Genomic DNA, 16,942 nt, shown 5'->3' with positions numbered 1-16,942 from the left:
TGTAGCTTTTGTATAATATAAATTAATATTAATATTACTAAATATTTTTTTACTTAATTAAAATCAATTTAATAACGAGTGCTTTTGAGTAAGTTTCAATATGAACTGAATAAATGAATTTGATCTGATACCAGATAGATTCAGTCCACTGTACCGCGATGAACCGATGAATTCGGAATCACCGGTTCGCCGGTGAACGATGCAATGCATCTGAACCAGCGTCGCGGTTCGTTCTCCAGTTCCAGTTCCAGCATCCCCATGGAATAATAAATGCCATTGTTTATTTGACTTGTTGAGTGCATGTGCTTGTCCGGTGGCTTCGGGGCCCGATCGAAGCCCGAATTAAAGATACAATGATTTTATGGAGCTGCGTCGTTAACGTGTAATGTGCATAAATAATTTAGGCCCACGATTCCACGCACGCACACAGACACACATATGTATATAAGCCATAAGTGATGCGCGATAGCCGAGAGTGAAAATTATTAACTGCGCAAACGCAAACGCGTTTCCCCACCTAGAATCAGTCTAAAATCCCATAATAAGGTGAGTAATGCCATTAACTCTTAATCCTTTGAGTTCAAATATTCAATGATATTTTCGTGAAATTTTCAGTGCCCCCTCCAATGACGCTGCTCACATCCTCGCTGCTGCTCTTTTCGCTGCTGACGTCGCGGCTCGAAGCAATTCCGGTTTTGGAGAAGTCCCCCGCCCATCCTGCCCACTCTGCACATCCCGCACATCCCGCACATCCCGCACATCCCGCGCATCCATCGCCTGGCGTGCGAATTCTTCGCGCACCCGAATCTTTGGTGGCGCCCCTGGGAGACGAGGTGGTGCTGGAGTGCGAGACCAGTTTGCAGCCAGAGCGCTTCGAATGGAGCCACCGGTCCAGCAGATCTCCGGGAGCGGGGTTCAAGTACCTTAAGACAGGCACGGCCAAAGCGAATGTCTCCCAGGAGGCGGCCATCTCGCGACTGAGGGTGCTCGTCCGACCAGACACTCTAGGCGAGTACCGATGCGTTGGCTGGTTCGGTCCGCTGGTGGTCACGTCTACCATTGCTCGATTGGAGCTGGCCAGCACTAGCCTGGTGGACGCTCAGGAATCGGAATCACCCCTCCAATGGCGGGTGTCTGCTGGAAACTCTGTGCTCTGGTCCTGCGGACAACAGGTGCAATCGAATCCATCTGCCAGTTGGTCCTACTATCGAAACGGAGTGGAAATCAAACCGGAGTTCATCGGAACCAATGGAAATCTTTTTCTAAGCAATGTATCCTCCGAGTCGTCAGGCAGCTATTCCTGCCAGGCAACCAATCCTGCCTCTGGCGAGAGAATTCAGCTGCCCGGCTCGCTGCAACTACAGGTTACACCAGAGCAGAGGTCGGAGAGTAAATCTCCACACTTGCTCAGGGGACAGCCGAGCTCCCAAGAAATTACCATACGCGAAGGGAGTTCGCTGTTGCTGCTGTGTCCTGGAGTTGGCTCACCGCCACCGACGGTTGTCTGGAGCAGTCCCGATGTCGTGGGAGCTGTTAAGAACAAGCGTTCGAAAGTATTTGGACACGCTTTGGAGATATCCAACACCCGAGTTAATGATGCTGGCACCTATATTTGCTTTCAAGATAATGGAGTGCGGCCTGCGTTAGAACACTACATAAAAGTGCATGTCGAGCAGCCGCCTCAGATTGTGCGACCACCCTGGGCCGATCTTACCAACGAGGGCGATCGTTTGAAGTTGGAGTGTAAGGCCACAGGAGTGCCAACGCCAGAGATCTACTGGCTGCTGAACGGTCACAGCAGCATCGATGATTCTGAGGCTGAGCTCTCCAATAATTTCCTGATATTGCACAGCGTCTTGAAGCGTCATGCGGGCTATGTCCAATGCTTTGCACGAAACAGACTTGGTGAGCACAGTGCGGGTACACTGCTGCAGGTGAATCCCAAGCAGATTCAGGAACCCCGGGAATCGGGGGGTACACACAGGCCCAAGCCCAATCAGGGTTCCAGGCAGAAGCAGATGTATCCACCGACTCCTCCAAATGTAACCCGACTTAGCGATGAATCCGTAATGTTGCGCTGGATGGTGCCCCGAAACGATGGGTTACCAATTGTCATTTTTAAGGTTCAGTACCGCATGGTTGGCAAGCGCAAGAACTGGCAGACAACCAACGATAATATACCGTATGGAAAACCGAAGTGGAACTCCGAGCTGGGCAAGAGCTTCACGGCTTCGGTGACGGACCTGAAGCCTCAGCACACCTATCGTTTCCGCATCCTAGCCGTTTACTCCAACAATGACAATAAGGAAAGTAATACCTCGGCGAAATTTTACCTGCAGCCAGGTGCAGCACTTGATCCGATGCCGGTGCCAGAGCTTCTGGAGATCGAGGAATACTCTGAAACCGCTGTGGTGCTGCACTGGAGTCTAGCCAGCGATGCGGATGAACACCTGATCACTGGCTACTACGCCTACTATCGACCCTCGTCCTCGGCAGGGGAATATTTCAAGGCAACCATTGAAGGAGCCCATGCTAGAAGCTTTAAAATAGCACCCCTCGAGACGGCCACCATGTACGAGTTCAAGTTGCAGTCCTTCAGTGCCGCCTCTGCATCCGAATTTAGTGCCCTTAAGCAGGGGCGCACCCAACGTCCCAAAACCAGCACCACAGAGGAGCCAACACTGCAAATGGGCGACCGCGATACAACAACTCCCAGTCATAACGAGACATTCAATATGAGTCCCATGCTGACGGGAACAATCGGCGGCGGGGCAGTGCTCATTCTGCTTCTGATTAGCACCTGTTTCTGTGTTTGCCGGCGTAGGAATTCCAGAAGCCGGGGAAACAATCCAAACAAGCCACGGATGGCGGAGCTGAGAGATGACTTTGTGCCGCTGGGCAACTGCTCGCCCACCAAGCAGCGCCAGCGAACACGACACATCCACATAACCTTGAATCCACTCGCCCAGCAGCAGCAGCAGGCGCTGGAGGAGAAGAATGACACAGACCAGGATGCGCCCTATTATCAGCGGCCGTCGAGCTATGACTACGATCCCACGCTGCGCAGGATGTCCTCCTCCTCGCTGCGTCGCTCACAACGCACGCTGGAACGTGCTGGCGGCAGCAATGGCTCCAACAACGGCAACAACAACAATCTAAATCAATCCGCAGAGGCGGGTTCCATCGAAAATCCCGGCAAGCCGGGTCGTGTACTCATGAAACGCCCCCGTCTGTCCAGTCGCTCCGAGAACCTCTCCTCCGGCAGCCTCAACAGCGTTGGCGTGTAATCGCAATCTCGTGATCTTTAGTCTGTGCATCCCTACGCCCGATGTACCATGCTATTCCTCTACCTCTGTTTTATCTACCACTTTGAATGACAAAACCTTTGCTGTTTGTACTTAAATAGGTACTTAAATAGACATAACTAGATTTATGTATGCATGATCGTTTAAGAACATAGCATTATGTCCATTCTACGCTAAGTCTTCCATTTTTCGCGATAAGATCAAAATCTGTACTGATAGCTTCTTAATGACCTATACAAAAATGACAATAAAGCTTGTAGCTTCACCTTTTAACCTTAAAAGAGTTTTTTAACATAAACATAAAGGATTTAGCCAAAAAAATGACATCTCAAGCTAAAAGTTAAAAAACAAAATTATAATTTAAATCTTTGGTATATTTGCGGTATATCAAGTGTTGAAACAGTATTTTTTCGCATTCAATGAGTGGCGTTAGGGATTTGTGCAACATCCGATGGCGTTTGGGATTTAATAAGCTGTCAGCCAATAATTGGGTCGTCGTCAAAATTTCTATTAAAATCGTTTCTATTCCTACATATTTTGGCCGGAAAATCAAATGAAGCTGTTACGCTAGGGACGAAGCTGCACCTTACCCGCACCGAACGTAAGACACTGCTCGTAGGCCCCAGAAAGTGCACAAATTTAAGCGGTTCCCTTTGTTTTCGCAGTGCCAGCAGCAGAGGGCCTGGCCCCCGAAAACAATACAAATCCAAAAATCGCAACTGGACTGAATTGGGCAGGATGTCGAACCTATCCGTGGGCCAGATTATAATGGATGCGCAGCGCATGGCCAGTCGGGTGAAGGACCTGGACGCCCTGGGCACGGCGCTGCTCGAGGAGGCGGAGAACAACAATCGGCTGGTGGAGAGCCTTCGCCAGTATCAGGACGACATTGAATCACTCAACCGCATTTCGAACAACAAGACCAACGCGGACATGGTGAATCGCATTCAGCAGCAAAACATCAACAGCTCGGAGATACTCAAAGAGAATCGCGAGCTAAAGATCTTCATTGAGGACTACGAGCGTGCCATGGAGCTGATGATGCAAAAGTATCGCGAGCACACCGTCTCCAAGGTCCTGGATAGCAAGTTTAGCTTTAAGGAGCTGTACAACGAACGCATGTGGCAGGTGATCCGGGAGCAGCGCGAGAAGATCAACGAAATGGCAGCAGTGATGCAGCTAGCTGCAAGTGTAGATGACGGTGTCGTGCAGCGAGAGCTGCAGACCATATCCCAGCTGCGTCTGGAGAACGAAACGCTGCGCGAGCTGCTGCAAATCTCCAAGCAGTACGGCTCCTCGCAGCGACCGATTCGTGAGAGCGACCACCTGCTGGAGGAGAAGGCTGTGCAAACGGACAGTACGGCGGACGACTCCGCCGACGATCTGTCCATATCGGGCGCCTCGGTGGAAAACATGAACAACAACTCGGTTATCCAGATGTACAGCAGTCCGGAGCAACCGGCTAAAGTCGCCGGCACCACGAACTCATTTAACACTGCACCAGTGCATAGTCAAAGTGAAACACAAGCACCAAGTGTGACATTGGAGACGGCGCCGCCGGGGGAAGAGCCGCTGGCGAATGATAACAATAACGGACCTGCAGTCAACACAACCAGTGCACCGCCGCCAGCGACGACGTCTAACGAATCTGTCGAGGATCAGGCGACAGTAGCGCCCGCAACATGATAGGTGCTGCTGTGCAACGTTGTTGATTCGTTTGGTCTTCATTTGAATCGTATTTACTCACCCACTCACAAAACAGGCCGCGCACGAAGAGGGCCCACATAACCTGCATTAGCTCTTAGCGATTGATAATCTCTAAGTAATTTATACATAATACGAATTTCAACATATTGTCCATACGCATTGAGAACAATGAAGTTTATTATTTAAAACGAGGTAAACACACTCACACCCACACAAATGTAATGTACAATGTACCCTGTCGATTTTATGGTTTGCTAAATAAATTCCAATACAAATCGGGGAATAACCAAAGGAATGAGCATATTTAATTTAACATACAAATGTATTTCAGTAGTGTATTTAAATAAGATGTAACTTTGCTTTAGATTGCTACTCCGTAAGCTAACTAATTCTTAAGTTATTTCCCAAAAGATGTTACGAGTAGAATCCCATCTATTATGCGCCCCTCCCATGAATTTGAATATTTTTGTTAGAAGGCTTTTTAAATTTGGCCATTCTAAATCCCAGCCAAACAGAGAAGCGGTTAAATAATTCATTGGATATGACTCATTGCTTATCGAGTAAGGCTGATCAGAACTTGATATACACACATACTTGTGTGGAGTTTAAATATGAATAAAGTATAGCCACTAAAATTAACATTTGCCACAATGGTTATCAATGGTTATCGAGCAGAAGATTTATGATATAGTCATGTTAATTTTCAAAAAGTCAACTTATTACACAATGAACCAAGTTGAACAGAATCTGCCATGAGAAAAAAAAACAGCAGTAATAACTATAATTTTAGAAGCTTAAGATTCCAAAGGCAAAATATTGGGGTTTAAAAAATTTTAAATAATTTCATTATTGTATTGTTTAAGTTTAATTTGGTTATTAATCAATATGGAAAATTAGGAAAACCAATTTTTTGAATAGATATTATTGAAGTAATTATTATTATTATTAGTTACAGTGTTTTTTTTCTTTAATTCTATCAAATACATTTTTGTAATTTTGATAAATATGGAACCTGAAGTGTAAAAGTAATATTATATGGATACCCGTAAAGATTTATGGCTGAAACTTTCAATTGGCTTGGACTTGAATATTTTTGAATAATTTTCGAATCGCTCTCATCGATTCTCTGCGCCAAAATATCGGTTCTCTTGAGGAAAACACTTTTCTCGCACGACTGGTAGGTAGTTGAAGCTTTCAGAAATAATTTAAATTTAGTTTCTCGTCGATTTTCAACGCGTTCGCAGCCGAAAAAAAAGTGCCAAGGAACTGCGCCCGGTTCGCATGGCAGCCATCTATATAAGTATTTCGAGTGCTCGGGCAATCGACGGTTATATTAAAGCTATATAAATATATAGGCACATACGTGCTTGGCCTTTGTACATGAATGTGAATCGGGTGAAAAATTGAAAACTGCCTGGATCGCATGGTTGATATAAAGATATATCCCTCTAATAATAAGCTATTGATCCAAATCTAACGATATTTCCGGAGAGTCTTGCATTTGAAAATCGTCTGGGTAGATTTATGGGAAGTGCGCTGCCATTTAGCAAGAAGAAAACTATGCTATTTATAAAACACAGCCAATTTCTGTGGCCGTAAATGTTTTGTATAAAGTGAATATTCCAAAATTAAATCAACCAAGCAGCAACCGAGTGTTTGTGTGTGTGTGATCGAAAGTGAACGAAAGGCTTTGGGGATTCCAATCCCTGTAAGAATCTACATATGTACACCAATGCTCCAAACTGCTGTATAATCCGTGTCGAAACGCACTGAATCCCGACGGTTACGCAACCATCAACATCCACATCCACTTCCACATCCAAGAGGCTGGCCCCATTCCCCGTCGTCCAGCCGCAAATTATTCTAAATGCGGAAGTATTTCGTGTAAGTCCACTGCGTTCTAAATTAAGTCACACATTTTGCAAGTGCCAGCGCCGACGAAAAACAGAGCGCCTTAGATGAAAATAGGTTAAAACGCTGGTAATTATTTATAAACGCACTAGGGATTTGCAATCATCGCAGCAGCAGAGCGCACAGAGAAAGGAGTGGTGAAAGCTCCGCGCTTTCTCTTCGCCTTTCTCTTCGCATCGCGCTCTTTCGTTTGAGTTTCGCCATTTTCGCCAAAAGAACAAAAAACATGCGCAAGCGGCGGAAAATCGCCTGCGCAACTAGCTTCCACCTGTGCCAGCTTATCTCGCTCTCTTTCTACTCATAGATCGCTCTAAAAATACTCAAATAGATGGATACATATTTGTTATTGTTTATATTTACCATTTCCATTCGATTGTTTATGCCTGACTGAAGTGACAGATATGAAGGATGATTTGAAATTGAATTAGAAAAGTCAAAGTTTAAGGATGTGAAGCTTTTGTTGTTAGGAGTTTTTTCTTCAATCATAGTACTAGTAACTAGTAAGTTACTTATCATTTTTTAAGTATTCTTAGCAATGGTTACATTTAAATCCAGATTTTAAACATTTTTATAATTATAGTTAAAGTTAATATTTGTATATGTGTATCAATGCGAATATAAGAATGCATATTATCACCTCTTTTTAAAAATAGAATAAATTCCAAGATATACATACATATGTATGTTAAATCGACTTGCTGATTTCCTTTTTTTAGTAAGTTAATTTTTAAATCAGTTTCATTTTTTGTTTCTCAGAGTTAATATATCTGTCTTCCAATGAGGGATAGTTAATTAATCGAAGGCATTGATCTACATCTGCACTTCCAACTCACGTTGACAATAGCCATCAAACCAGGCAGCTATTCAATTTAGAACCAATGGCCAAGTGAATGATAACGAAATGTAAATGTTTAAGTATTTGATGAACGTGTACAAAATTCTTTTGTCGATTTGGCTTAGTGCCAGAAATTCCACAGACTTGCGCAGTCAATTGGGTATTGGGATCGTGCGAAAAGTACATAGAAATAGCAAATGTAAATTTAAAAGATTTTAAACAAAAAGAAAAAAATAAATAAATAAAACCAGTAGTGAGATGTTACGCATACCGTGTTAATTATAAAATAAAGCGTTGGCTTGAGAGGACTTCACACTTCAACTCTTGCAGAAAAAGAAAAGCTGATAAGTTGTACGAGAACAGATGCATCATCTGTACCCATCGCTGAAAGGCGACCAGTTGTGCCCACTCGGCTTTCATCCCCAGACTCGGTATCCCACGCGATGTAAGCGCTGCTTCCGGGATTACAAGGAGCATGGAGCCCGCAGAGCCGGCGAAGAGGTGGCCGCCTCCTCGCCCAATCTCTCCGATGCCCAGAGTTCTCGGTAAGATCTTCCCGGGATTTCCACCTTTGAACATACATAATACTTTATTTTATAGACCCTCTTCGCGGACGTGGACGTCAACTCAAAATCTTACCAGTGCAAACGCAACTAATGGCAATGATATAGGTATGAATGCCACTCGCAACGGTTAAGAAATCTATAAACTTTATGATTAAAATAAAGACGATCACTTTTGTTTATTGTTAATCAGCGCTAGAAGCTAACTTAACTTTGTAGCTGAGTGTGTTCTCGCAAAAAATCATAGTAATGGTATCGAGAACGTGGAATAAATGGAATATTTATATGCATTATAAGCTTAATCTATTTAATAGTATTTGTTAAGTTGTTGATTATAATGTTTGTGTAGAATTCAAATAGTTTCAGTACCCTTGTCAATCGGTTATTGTTTTAAGTATTAAAATTGTTTATGTTTAATACATGTATTAATTAAAAAAACGATTTCTCAATGCAACTAGTAAACTAGAAAAATTTGTCCAAACTCTTAATTTCACTGTTTTATACTTTCATAAACCTGCTAGAAACATAACAATATATGTAGTTTTTGAAATAATTTGGTTCTTAAAGTATTTTTACCATTGAGAAATTGTTCCTCTGACATTTAGTTATAGTAAGTTGCTTAAAAAATTGTTACGAATCTTAATCAATGTGTTTGTCTACTTATCTCTCTCACTCTCACTCTGCGTGTGCACAAAAAACCACCGCCAACTGTGTCATCTCTATTGCTCTGTGTCTGTCTCTGTCTCGCTCTCTCTTACTTTCTCTCAACACTAATCTCTGCATTAAATGAACCGTTAATGTTAACTACTACCATGCCACGCGTGATCTGTACTGCGCTCCCACGCTCTCTCTCTCGCTCGTTCTGTGGCATCCGTTTGTCTCACTCTCGCACCCACGGCTCCGAGTGGAATCGAACGCTAATTGCAAACTGCAACTCGCAACTTGCACCTGCATGCAACACACCTGACGCCCTTACTGAGCCTAGTTGTCCACTTCAATGTAGAGCTGAGGAAGCGTCCGCAGTCATGGGCCTCCACGCCGGATATCGACGAGCCGGACAATGTGGCTCGCCGCCCGCCGGCTACGGCATCCACCAGTCGAGCAGCATCCTCCGCCGAGGATCAGGATGTGGCTGTCACTGTAAAGCTGCCGGTTCCACCGCGACGCCATACCACCGCCTTGGACATCAAGGAGGTAAGATTGCATGGTGACCGGCTATAGAAGATGTCTTTTACGCTCTGCGTGATTTGTATTTCCTAGGTGGAACACGCCATTACACCGCCAACCCGTGTCACATCCTCACCCAGTAAAACTTCAAGTATTCCAGATGAGTTAGTCATCCTATCGACAGACAGTCTAGCAGAGCGTGTCCGTAAAATGAATCTTCTCAAGAAGCAGCGCAGTCTCAACTCCCGGGAAAACAGTCGGGAGCGATCAGTTCCGCGGAGGGAAGAGTAAGCAATTGCAATCTTCAGAGATAAGCAAGATAATAATGTTAAATTTTATCTATTAGAGAAAGCGAGTCTACAGCTACACCCACACCAGTGGTACCCGATCGTCCGGAGCGCAGCAAGTCGGGTACTTCCCTAAACCAATTGGCCCAAGCCGAACAGAAGCGAGCTGCCCTACCGCCAAAGAAAGTGGCGGTGGCTTCCACCACGACGGCGTCCAGCAGTAACAGCAGCAGCACCTCCCTGAAAACCTCAAATTCCACATCCGCCAGCAATGAGGTGAAGGTCGTCACGTCTACGTCCAGTTCTTCGACGAGTTCGAGCTCGGTTCGTCGCAAGGAGGCGGATTCAGTGGCTAGCAAAGAAATCAAAAGACAAACCGTTCCCGCTGCATCGATATCCCACTCCAACAGCACCAGTAGCACCGCCAGCACTGCATCCAAGAGCCAGGACACAAATGGCATGCAAGAGCAAATGAAGGCGCTAAAACTGGAGCTGGAAACGATGAAGACACGGGCGGAAAAAGCGGAGCGGGAAAAGAGTGATATTCTTCTGCGACGTCTGGCCTCCATGGATACCGCCTCGAATCGGACAGCAGCCTCGGAAGCACTTAATCTCCAGCAGAAGCTGAACGAAATGAAGGAGCAGCTGGATCGGGTAACGGAGGACAAACGCAAACTTAACTTGCGGATGAAGGAGCTGGAGAACAAGGGTAGCGAGTCCGAGCTGCGGCGAAAGCTACAGGCCGCCGAGCAGATCTGCGAGGAGCTCATGGAGGAGAACCAAAGCGCCAAGAAGGAGATTCTCAACCTGCAGGCAGAGATGGACGAGGTGCAGGACACCTTCCGCGACGACGAGGTCAAGGCCAAGACCAGTCTGCAGAAGGATCTCGAGAAGGCCACCAAAAACTGTCGCATTCTCAGCTTCAAGTTGAAGAAGAGTGATCGCAAGATCGAAACCCTGGAGCAGGAACGCCAAAGTTCCTTCAATGCTGAGCTTTCCAATAAGATCAAGAAACTGGAGGAGGAGCTGCGTTTCTCCAATGAGCTAACCCGAAAGTTGCAGGTTAATCAGCTAAGTTGATTTCCAAAAGTATTTACTAATAAATAAACTTCCTAGGCGGAAGCCGAGGAGCTACGCAATCCTGGCAAGAAGAAGGCACCCATGCTGGGTGTCCTAGGCAAGTCGACGTCGGCGGATGCCAAATTCACCCGAGAGTCCTTGACGCGTGGTGGCTCCCAAGAAGATCCGCAGCACTTGCAACGCGAGCTGCAGGACTCCATTGAGCGGGAGACAGACCTAAAGGACCAACTAAAATTCGCGGAAGAAGAGGTAATGCCCATTGACGCACACAACCCACTCGACTAATCACTTGACCATTTTACGCAAAGCTTCAGCGACTTAGGGATCGCGAGCGAAAGCGTGTTAGATTCAGTTGTGGTACTCAAACCGAGGTGCCACTCGAGGTGGTGGCCTTTCCCCGAGGCACACAGACAGTGGCAACGGTTCAGAGCGATATGTCTACCAGTGTGGAGAACTTGGTGACCTCCAATGTGGCTGTCACGCAAACCGATTTCGAAGTGCCCGATAGAAATGTTTCAATCGAAAGAGAAACAATGTCGTCTCCATTTGCGGGGCTCTTTCCACCATCGTCATCGTCCAGAGTGGGACAGTCCGGTTCGCTGCTCTTTCCCAGCGCCATTTCACATGTCCTTTTGAGTGGAGCAGGTACCAAGAACCTCAGCCAAAAGGATTCGATCCGATACAATGCCTTTTTTTTTCGTGTAGTAACCATTTGTAGAACCAGTTTATGTTCTTTTTTATTCGTCCGAGCTCTGCAAAACTATTTTTATCCTCGAAAACGATCTCTGAATGGGTTTACGAGTATTCGATCTATAATTCTTACTCACTCGTCATTATTCAGTTGCAATAAATCACGTTTTTGTGTTTCAGGCTGAACATTTGAGGAAAAAGGTGACTCGTTTCGAGGATGAAAATGAGTCTTTGATGATGCAGTTGAAAAAAATGGCAACGCGCTCAAGAAGTACGAACCAAACAATACAGCGAAGTAGAGCCTTAATCTAACTAAGTACTTAACTTTAGTTCGTAAACAACTTCATCAGGATTAAGTCATCCAAATACTACTGACATGGTTGTCACTTTTGACTTTGAAATGCAAAATCAGAATAACTCAATCTAAAGTTCTGTAGTTTTTAACATGTTCATCATATAATTTAATTTTTGAATTTTTCATATTAAGTGACAACTGTGTAAAGTAACCACTTTCATTCAGGATAAGGTCACATAAATTCCATAGCTGGAGTGACTTTTTTTTCATAACTGACCTTCAAGGTTTTTAACTTAACCAACTAACTAAGATTTAAGTTTAAACTTTTCATTTGCTTATTAATGAATAAACCGAATCGGTTAATTGCCATTTTTTGCGGCTGCACATTTATTTAACCGTAACTAATCATAAAATCTATGTCCAATTGCTAGTAACTAACTTAAATCGTGATTAATATGTTATATTTGCAAACTTGACAATTTATTTTCTCACTGTACTTCAGGTCGCAAGCTGAGTCCCACACCGCATCCTCATCGATTGGCTCCCGAGGTCCATGCTGATCGCGATGAGGGAATCTCCGACGAGGATGATCCCGCCGAGCTGAGAATTCTCTTGGAGCTTAACGAGCAGGAGGCCTCAATTCTACGACTCAAGGTGGAGGATCTGGAGAAGGAGAACGCCGAGTCCAAAAAGTACGTGAGGGAACTGCAGGCAAAGCTCCGCCAGGACAGCTCCAATGGCAGCAAGTCCTCGCTTCTCAGTCTCGGAACATCGTCCAGTGCGGCCGAAAAGAAGGTGAAGACGCTCAACGAAGAGTTGGTCCAGCTTCGCAGGACGCTTACCGAAAAGGAGCAGACGGTGGACTCGCTCAAGAATCAGCTAAGTAAGCTGGACACACTCGAAACGGAGAACGACAAGCTGGCCAAGGAGAACAAACGGCTGCTGGCGCTGCGAAAGGCGAGCGAAAAGACTGGAGAAGTGGATCAAAAGATGAAGGAGTCCCTGGCCCAAGCTCAACGGGAAAGGGACGAGCTGACGGCCCGGCTCAAACGGATGCAGCTTGAGGCGGAGGACAAGCTGCCACCGCGCACCGCCAAGAGGGTAAACGACCTGACGCCCAAGAGCCATCTCAAGAAATGGGTGGAGGAGCTGGAGGACGAGATCAGCGAAATGCGCGTCATGCTCAGCTCCAGCGGGACCGATCAGCTGAAAGCCCTGCAATCGGCCAAGGGAGCGCTGGAGGAGGATTTGCGGAAGTGTAAGCAAAAGCTTTCCCTCGCCGAAGGCGATGTCCAGCGATTGAAACTCCTGAACGGATCAAGCAGCAAGGTCAGCGAGTTGGAGCAAAAACTGAAACGCGGCGATGAGGAAGCCAAGAAGCTAAACTCCAAGCTGAAGGACTTGGAGGACAAGGTGAAGAAGCAGGAAGCCCAACTGAAGCTGGGCGAAACGAGCAAGTCCACCTGGGAGTCGCAAAGCAAGCGGGAAAAGGAGAAGCTGTCCAGCCTGGAGAAGGACATGGAAAAACAGGCCAAGGAGAAGGAAAAACTGGAGGCCAAGATCAGCCAACTAGATGCCGAACTGCTCAGTGCCAAGAAGTCGGCCGAGAAGAGCAAGTCCAGTTTGGAGAAGGAGATCAAGGATCTAAAGACCAAGGCTAGCAAATCGGACAGCAAACAGGTGCAGGATCTCAAGAAGCAAGTGGAGGAAGTGCAGGCCTCACTGAGCGCCGAACAGAAACGCTACGAGGATCTCAACAATCACTGGGAGAAGCTCTCCGAGGAAACCATCCTGATGCGTGCCCAACTCACCACCGAGAAGCAGAGTCTCCAGGCCGAACTGAATGCCAGCAAGCAGAAAATCGCCGAAATGGACACCATTCGCATCGAGCGCACCGACATGGCTCGCAAACTGAGTGAGGCCCAGAAGAGGATCGCCGATCTCCAGGCCAAGGCTCTCAAAACGGTCAACGGCAATGGGGCCGAGTACGAGCGCACCGTTCTCAAAAACAAACTGGCGGAGAAGGAGCACGAGTATGAGCGCCTGCGTCGGGAGAATGAGATGAACATCGACCTGGTCTTCCAGCTGCGCAAGGATAACGACGATCTGAATGGCAAGCTAAGCGACTACAACCGGATTGAGCAGGCGCAATCCTCGCTTAATGGACACGGAGCGAGGCGAGAGGCAGAAATCAGGGAGCTCAAGGAACAGTAAGTGGACGCCCCTTCTCAAAGATTAGACAAAGAAATGTTAGATATTAAACTTGAATTCGTGCTCTTTGTATATTACAGATTACAGAGCACTGAACTGCAGATGAAATCCGAAGTGGCCACAGTTAGACTTCGCTATGAGCAACAGGTGAAGAATCTGAGCGGAGAATTAACCTCAATGCAGGTAAAAACAATTATATACATTATATATTAAAAAGATCACACATAATAATATCCTTAAAAACAGCGCCAGTGCGAACGTTTCAAAAAGGATCGCGATGCATTCAAACAGATGCTGGAAGTGGCCCAGAAGAAGATTGGCGACCTCAAGGCCAACAATACCGGAAGACAGAGTCGCGGCTCCATGCACAGCAGCGATGATGATGATAAGAGCAAGATTGCCTATCTCGAACAGCAGGTTTGAAAACACTGAAGACACTACCTTTGGCACGAAGCTAATATATGTTTTCGATTGCAGATTGGTCATCTGGAAGATCAGCTGGTCGAGTCGAGGCTGGAGTCCAGCAAGATAAAAACGGAGCTCGTCTCCGAGCGCAGTGCCAATGAGATCAAGATATCGGAGATGCAGTCGAAGCTCAACGAGTTCGAGGAGGAGCGCGTCATCGGTTCGGGCAGCACGAAGCTGCCGGGCATGAAGACCAAGCTGGAGCTGTCCTGGCAGAAGGAGCGCGAGGATCAGCAGCGATTGCTGCAGGAAACCTCCACTCTGGCGCGAGACTTGCGACAGACTCTCTTCGAAGTGGAACGGGAGCGTGACAAGGAGCGGCTGGAGTCAAAGCGCAAGCTGGACCAGATCAAGCGGGCCACCGAAGAGGAAATGGAGGAGGGCCGCAAGAAGATCGCCGAGCTGCAGTGCGATCTCTTGGAGCTCCGGGACGTACACGCAAAGCTGCGGACCTCCAACGAAAAGCTGAGACGAGAGGTCAGTGTTGTTTAAATATTTTTTCACCTCGCATTCATATTCATTTAACGTAATTTAGAATATTTCGAATGATAATAATGAAATAATGTCCATTTCCTAATGTTTAATTCCAGCGTGAACGCTATGAAAAGGAGCTGATCAAGCGACGCATGGAGGCAGATGGCGGAGACCGTAAGGTGGGCGCCCTTTTGCAGACCGTTGATGAGCTTGTGAAGATAGCTCCTGACCTGAAAATAGTTGGCAGCGGCGGATCAGCTCGAAGCAGCAGCAGCTCTGGCTACGACAAGAACTTGCGACCGGAGCAACCCAATGTGCGCCGCAGTCGCTCGCCTTCGCCCACTCTGAGCAGTTCCCAGATCACCAGTGTCCTGGCCAGACTGGCAGAAGCCTCGGAGGAGTTGCGCAAGTTCCAGCGGGTCAACGAGGACGAACAGGAGCGCAGCCGAATGAGGAGGAGTAATCTGCGTCGGGCTGCTTCGCAGGAGAACGATCCGCATGGCAGCACCAGTTCGGTGGCAAGTGCGGCAGGATCGCAGCGAGGCGGTGGACGCTTGTCCCGTAACTCCTCCAACAATGGCAGTCTGATTCGGAAGAGCCTCTCACTTGATCACTCCATACAAAGAGATCAGGTACGCAAAACAGATTCGCTTAAGCCATGTTCTATGAACTGTATATGTATTTCATTTAATAACTTTGATACTCCTTGCAGAATATTTGGCGCCAGGACGATGGCAGCGTGTCCTCCATGCAATCCATAGACTCTGAGCTGGGTGGCCTGGTCAGGGACTCCAGCTTGGACTCGCGCCTGGATTCGCGGCTATCCGGTGGATCCACACAGAGCGACATACCTCGAGGACCTCGCAAGAAGAAGAAGGGCATCATGGGCAAGCTGCGCAGCCTGACCAAAAGCAGTCGCAATTCCGAGAGTGAAATTTCAGTAAGAACTACCTACGATTAGCATTTAAGTGCTGATGTAACCTATATGTGTTTGCAGATTCAAGGATCTGACTCGGACATCAGCGTGGCCAGCGACATGAGATCGAGCAAGAAGGATCTTCGCGGCCGACTTTCCGGCATGTTCAAGCGCTCCGGATCCGCCTCTCGCAGCGAGAGCATGGAACGTGCCGGTTCCGACCAGAGACCCGTGGCCGTCACCGTAGTGGGACATCCAGATGGACCACAACCTCGCGAGCCGCCGCCTGCCAATTCCCTTACACCAAGACCCATACGTTCTGTAAGATATCTGGATTGTAACTAAAATCTCGTCGGATTCTAAAAACTGATTATCCATTGCAGATCCCCAAACCACCGAGCGCCGGAGCACCCACCACACCAACGACAAGACGACGCGTAGCCAAGTAGTGACCATCGGTTAATAGGTTTCAATCTCATAGGATTCATTCTAATCGTAGCTGTAGAACGTTCGAATAACCCTCGCTCTCATTGGCTTCCGAATTGCAATTTGTTCTCTTGCCAAGTCATCATAATTATTTGTTGTTTTTAAATAGTTTAATACATTTTTATTTGAACACTTCGCCGAAATAAAGTCATCTTTTTCAAATAATTCTTTGTGACGTCTGTTTCTATTTCTATGTGGAAAAAAAAATGAAATATTTGATATACTCGTATTGCACGGAGGCAAAACCTACATTTATGTAAACCAGTCCAGCGGATAGTAACCCCATGACGATTGGACAAGATGCATAGAAATATGCCCAATTTGTGGTTGGGCTTTCCAGGTGGGCACAGAAAAAGGTTACGGAACTGAGAAGAAAGAGCACGACGAGCTCCAACATTGAGATCTGGGGAGGATTCCTTTAGTTTTTCACACGAAAATCAAATTTAGCTGTCATTCGTATTTCGAGTTCCGAAAATACGTTTCAATCCCAGGAATTATCGAGCGGCACAAGACTTAAATAAAAAGAGTGAGTGACATTTATTCTATTTAC

At 46.5% G+C, this 16,942-nt stretch overlaps 4 protein-coding genes across 9 annotated transcripts; 3 read left to right on the top strand and 1 right to left on the bottom strand.

Moving 5' to 3' along the window:
• Positions 1–231: 231 nt before the first annotated feature.
• ihog (interference hedgehog) lies at positions 232–3,576 on the top strand. The gene is made up of 2 exons (NM_135241.2): positions 232–546; positions 616–3,576. The coding sequence occupies exon 2, from the start codon at positions 627–629 to the stop codon at positions 3,285–3,287; it is 2,661 nt and encodes an 886-aa protein (NP_609085.1). The 5' UTR covers positions 232–546; positions 616–626; the 3' UTR covers positions 3,288–3,576.
• Positions 3,577–3,750: 174 nt separating this feature from the next.
• Fgop2 (Fibroblast growth factor receptor 1 oncogene partner 2) lies at positions 3,751–5,862 on the top strand. 2 transcript variants are annotated; one of them, NM_001273242.1, is made up of 2 exons: positions 3,751–3,906; positions 3,971–5,862. In NM_001273242.1, exon 2 carries the CDS (start codon positions 4,044–4,046, stop codon positions 4,989–4,991), a length of 948 nt encoding a protein of 315 aa, NP_001260171.1. In that variant the 5' UTR covers positions 3,751–3,906; positions 3,971–4,043; the 3' UTR covers positions 4,992–5,862. The 2 variants fall into 2 exon arrangements, with proteins under 2 accessions (NP_001260171.1, NP_609084.1); NM_135240.4 differs by having other exon boundaries at positions 3,971–5,300.
• A 363-nt stretch (positions 5,863–6,225) lies between these two features.
• CG18304 (uncharacterized protein) lies at positions 6,226–16,495 on the top strand. Of its 4 annotated transcripts, none has more exons than NM_001273240.1 (16): positions 6,226–6,896; positions 8,089–8,303; positions 8,359–8,429; positions 9,325–9,515; positions 9,582–9,775; positions 9,835–10,837; positions 10,892–11,104; positions 11,726–11,816; positions 12,343–14,050; positions 14,132–14,234; positions 14,298–14,468; positions 14,529–14,993; positions 15,107–15,622; positions 15,703–15,930; positions 15,988–16,227; positions 16,290–16,495. In NM_001273240.1, exons 2-16 carry the CDS (start codon positions 8,122–8,124, stop codon positions 16,353–16,355), a joined length of 5,442 nt encoding a protein of 1,813 aa, NP_001260169.1. In that variant the 5' UTR covers positions 6,226–6,896; positions 8,089–8,121; the 3' UTR covers positions 16,356–16,495. The 4 variants fall into 4 exon arrangements, with proteins under 4 accessions (NP_001260169.1, NP_609083.2, NP_001245921.1 ...); NM_135239.4 differs by lacking the exon at positions 11,726–11,816 and adding an exon at positions 11,164–11,500; NM_001258992.2 differs by having other exon boundaries at positions 9,307–9,515.
• Positions 16,086–16,919, bottom strand: CG43232 (uncharacterized protein). Of its 2 annotated transcripts, none has more exons than NM_001316382.1 (2): positions 16,643–16,919; positions 16,086–16,582 (listed from the first exon to the last, which is right to left on the bottom strand). In NM_001316382.1, exons 1-2 carry the CDS (start codon positions 16,787–16,789, stop codon positions 16,577–16,579), a joined length of 153 nt encoding a protein of 50 aa, NP_001303311.1. In that variant the 5' UTR covers positions 16,790–16,919; the 3' UTR covers positions 16,086–16,576. The 2 variants fall into 2 exon arrangements, with proteins under 2 accessions (NP_001303311.1, NP_001245920.1); NM_001258991.2 differs by having other exon boundaries at positions 16,488–16,582.
• Positions 16,920–16,942: the final 23 nt, after the last annotated feature.

The sequence above is a fragment of the Drosophila melanogaster genome, chromosome 2L, assembly GCF_000001215.4.
Source record: "Drosophila melanogaster chromosome 2L".
NCBI lineage: Eukaryota > Metazoa > Arthropoda > Insecta > Diptera > Drosophilidae > Drosophila > Drosophila melanogaster.
Note: the sequence above shows the minus strand (reverse complement) of the source record. Positions and strands in the feature narration are given on the sequence as shown.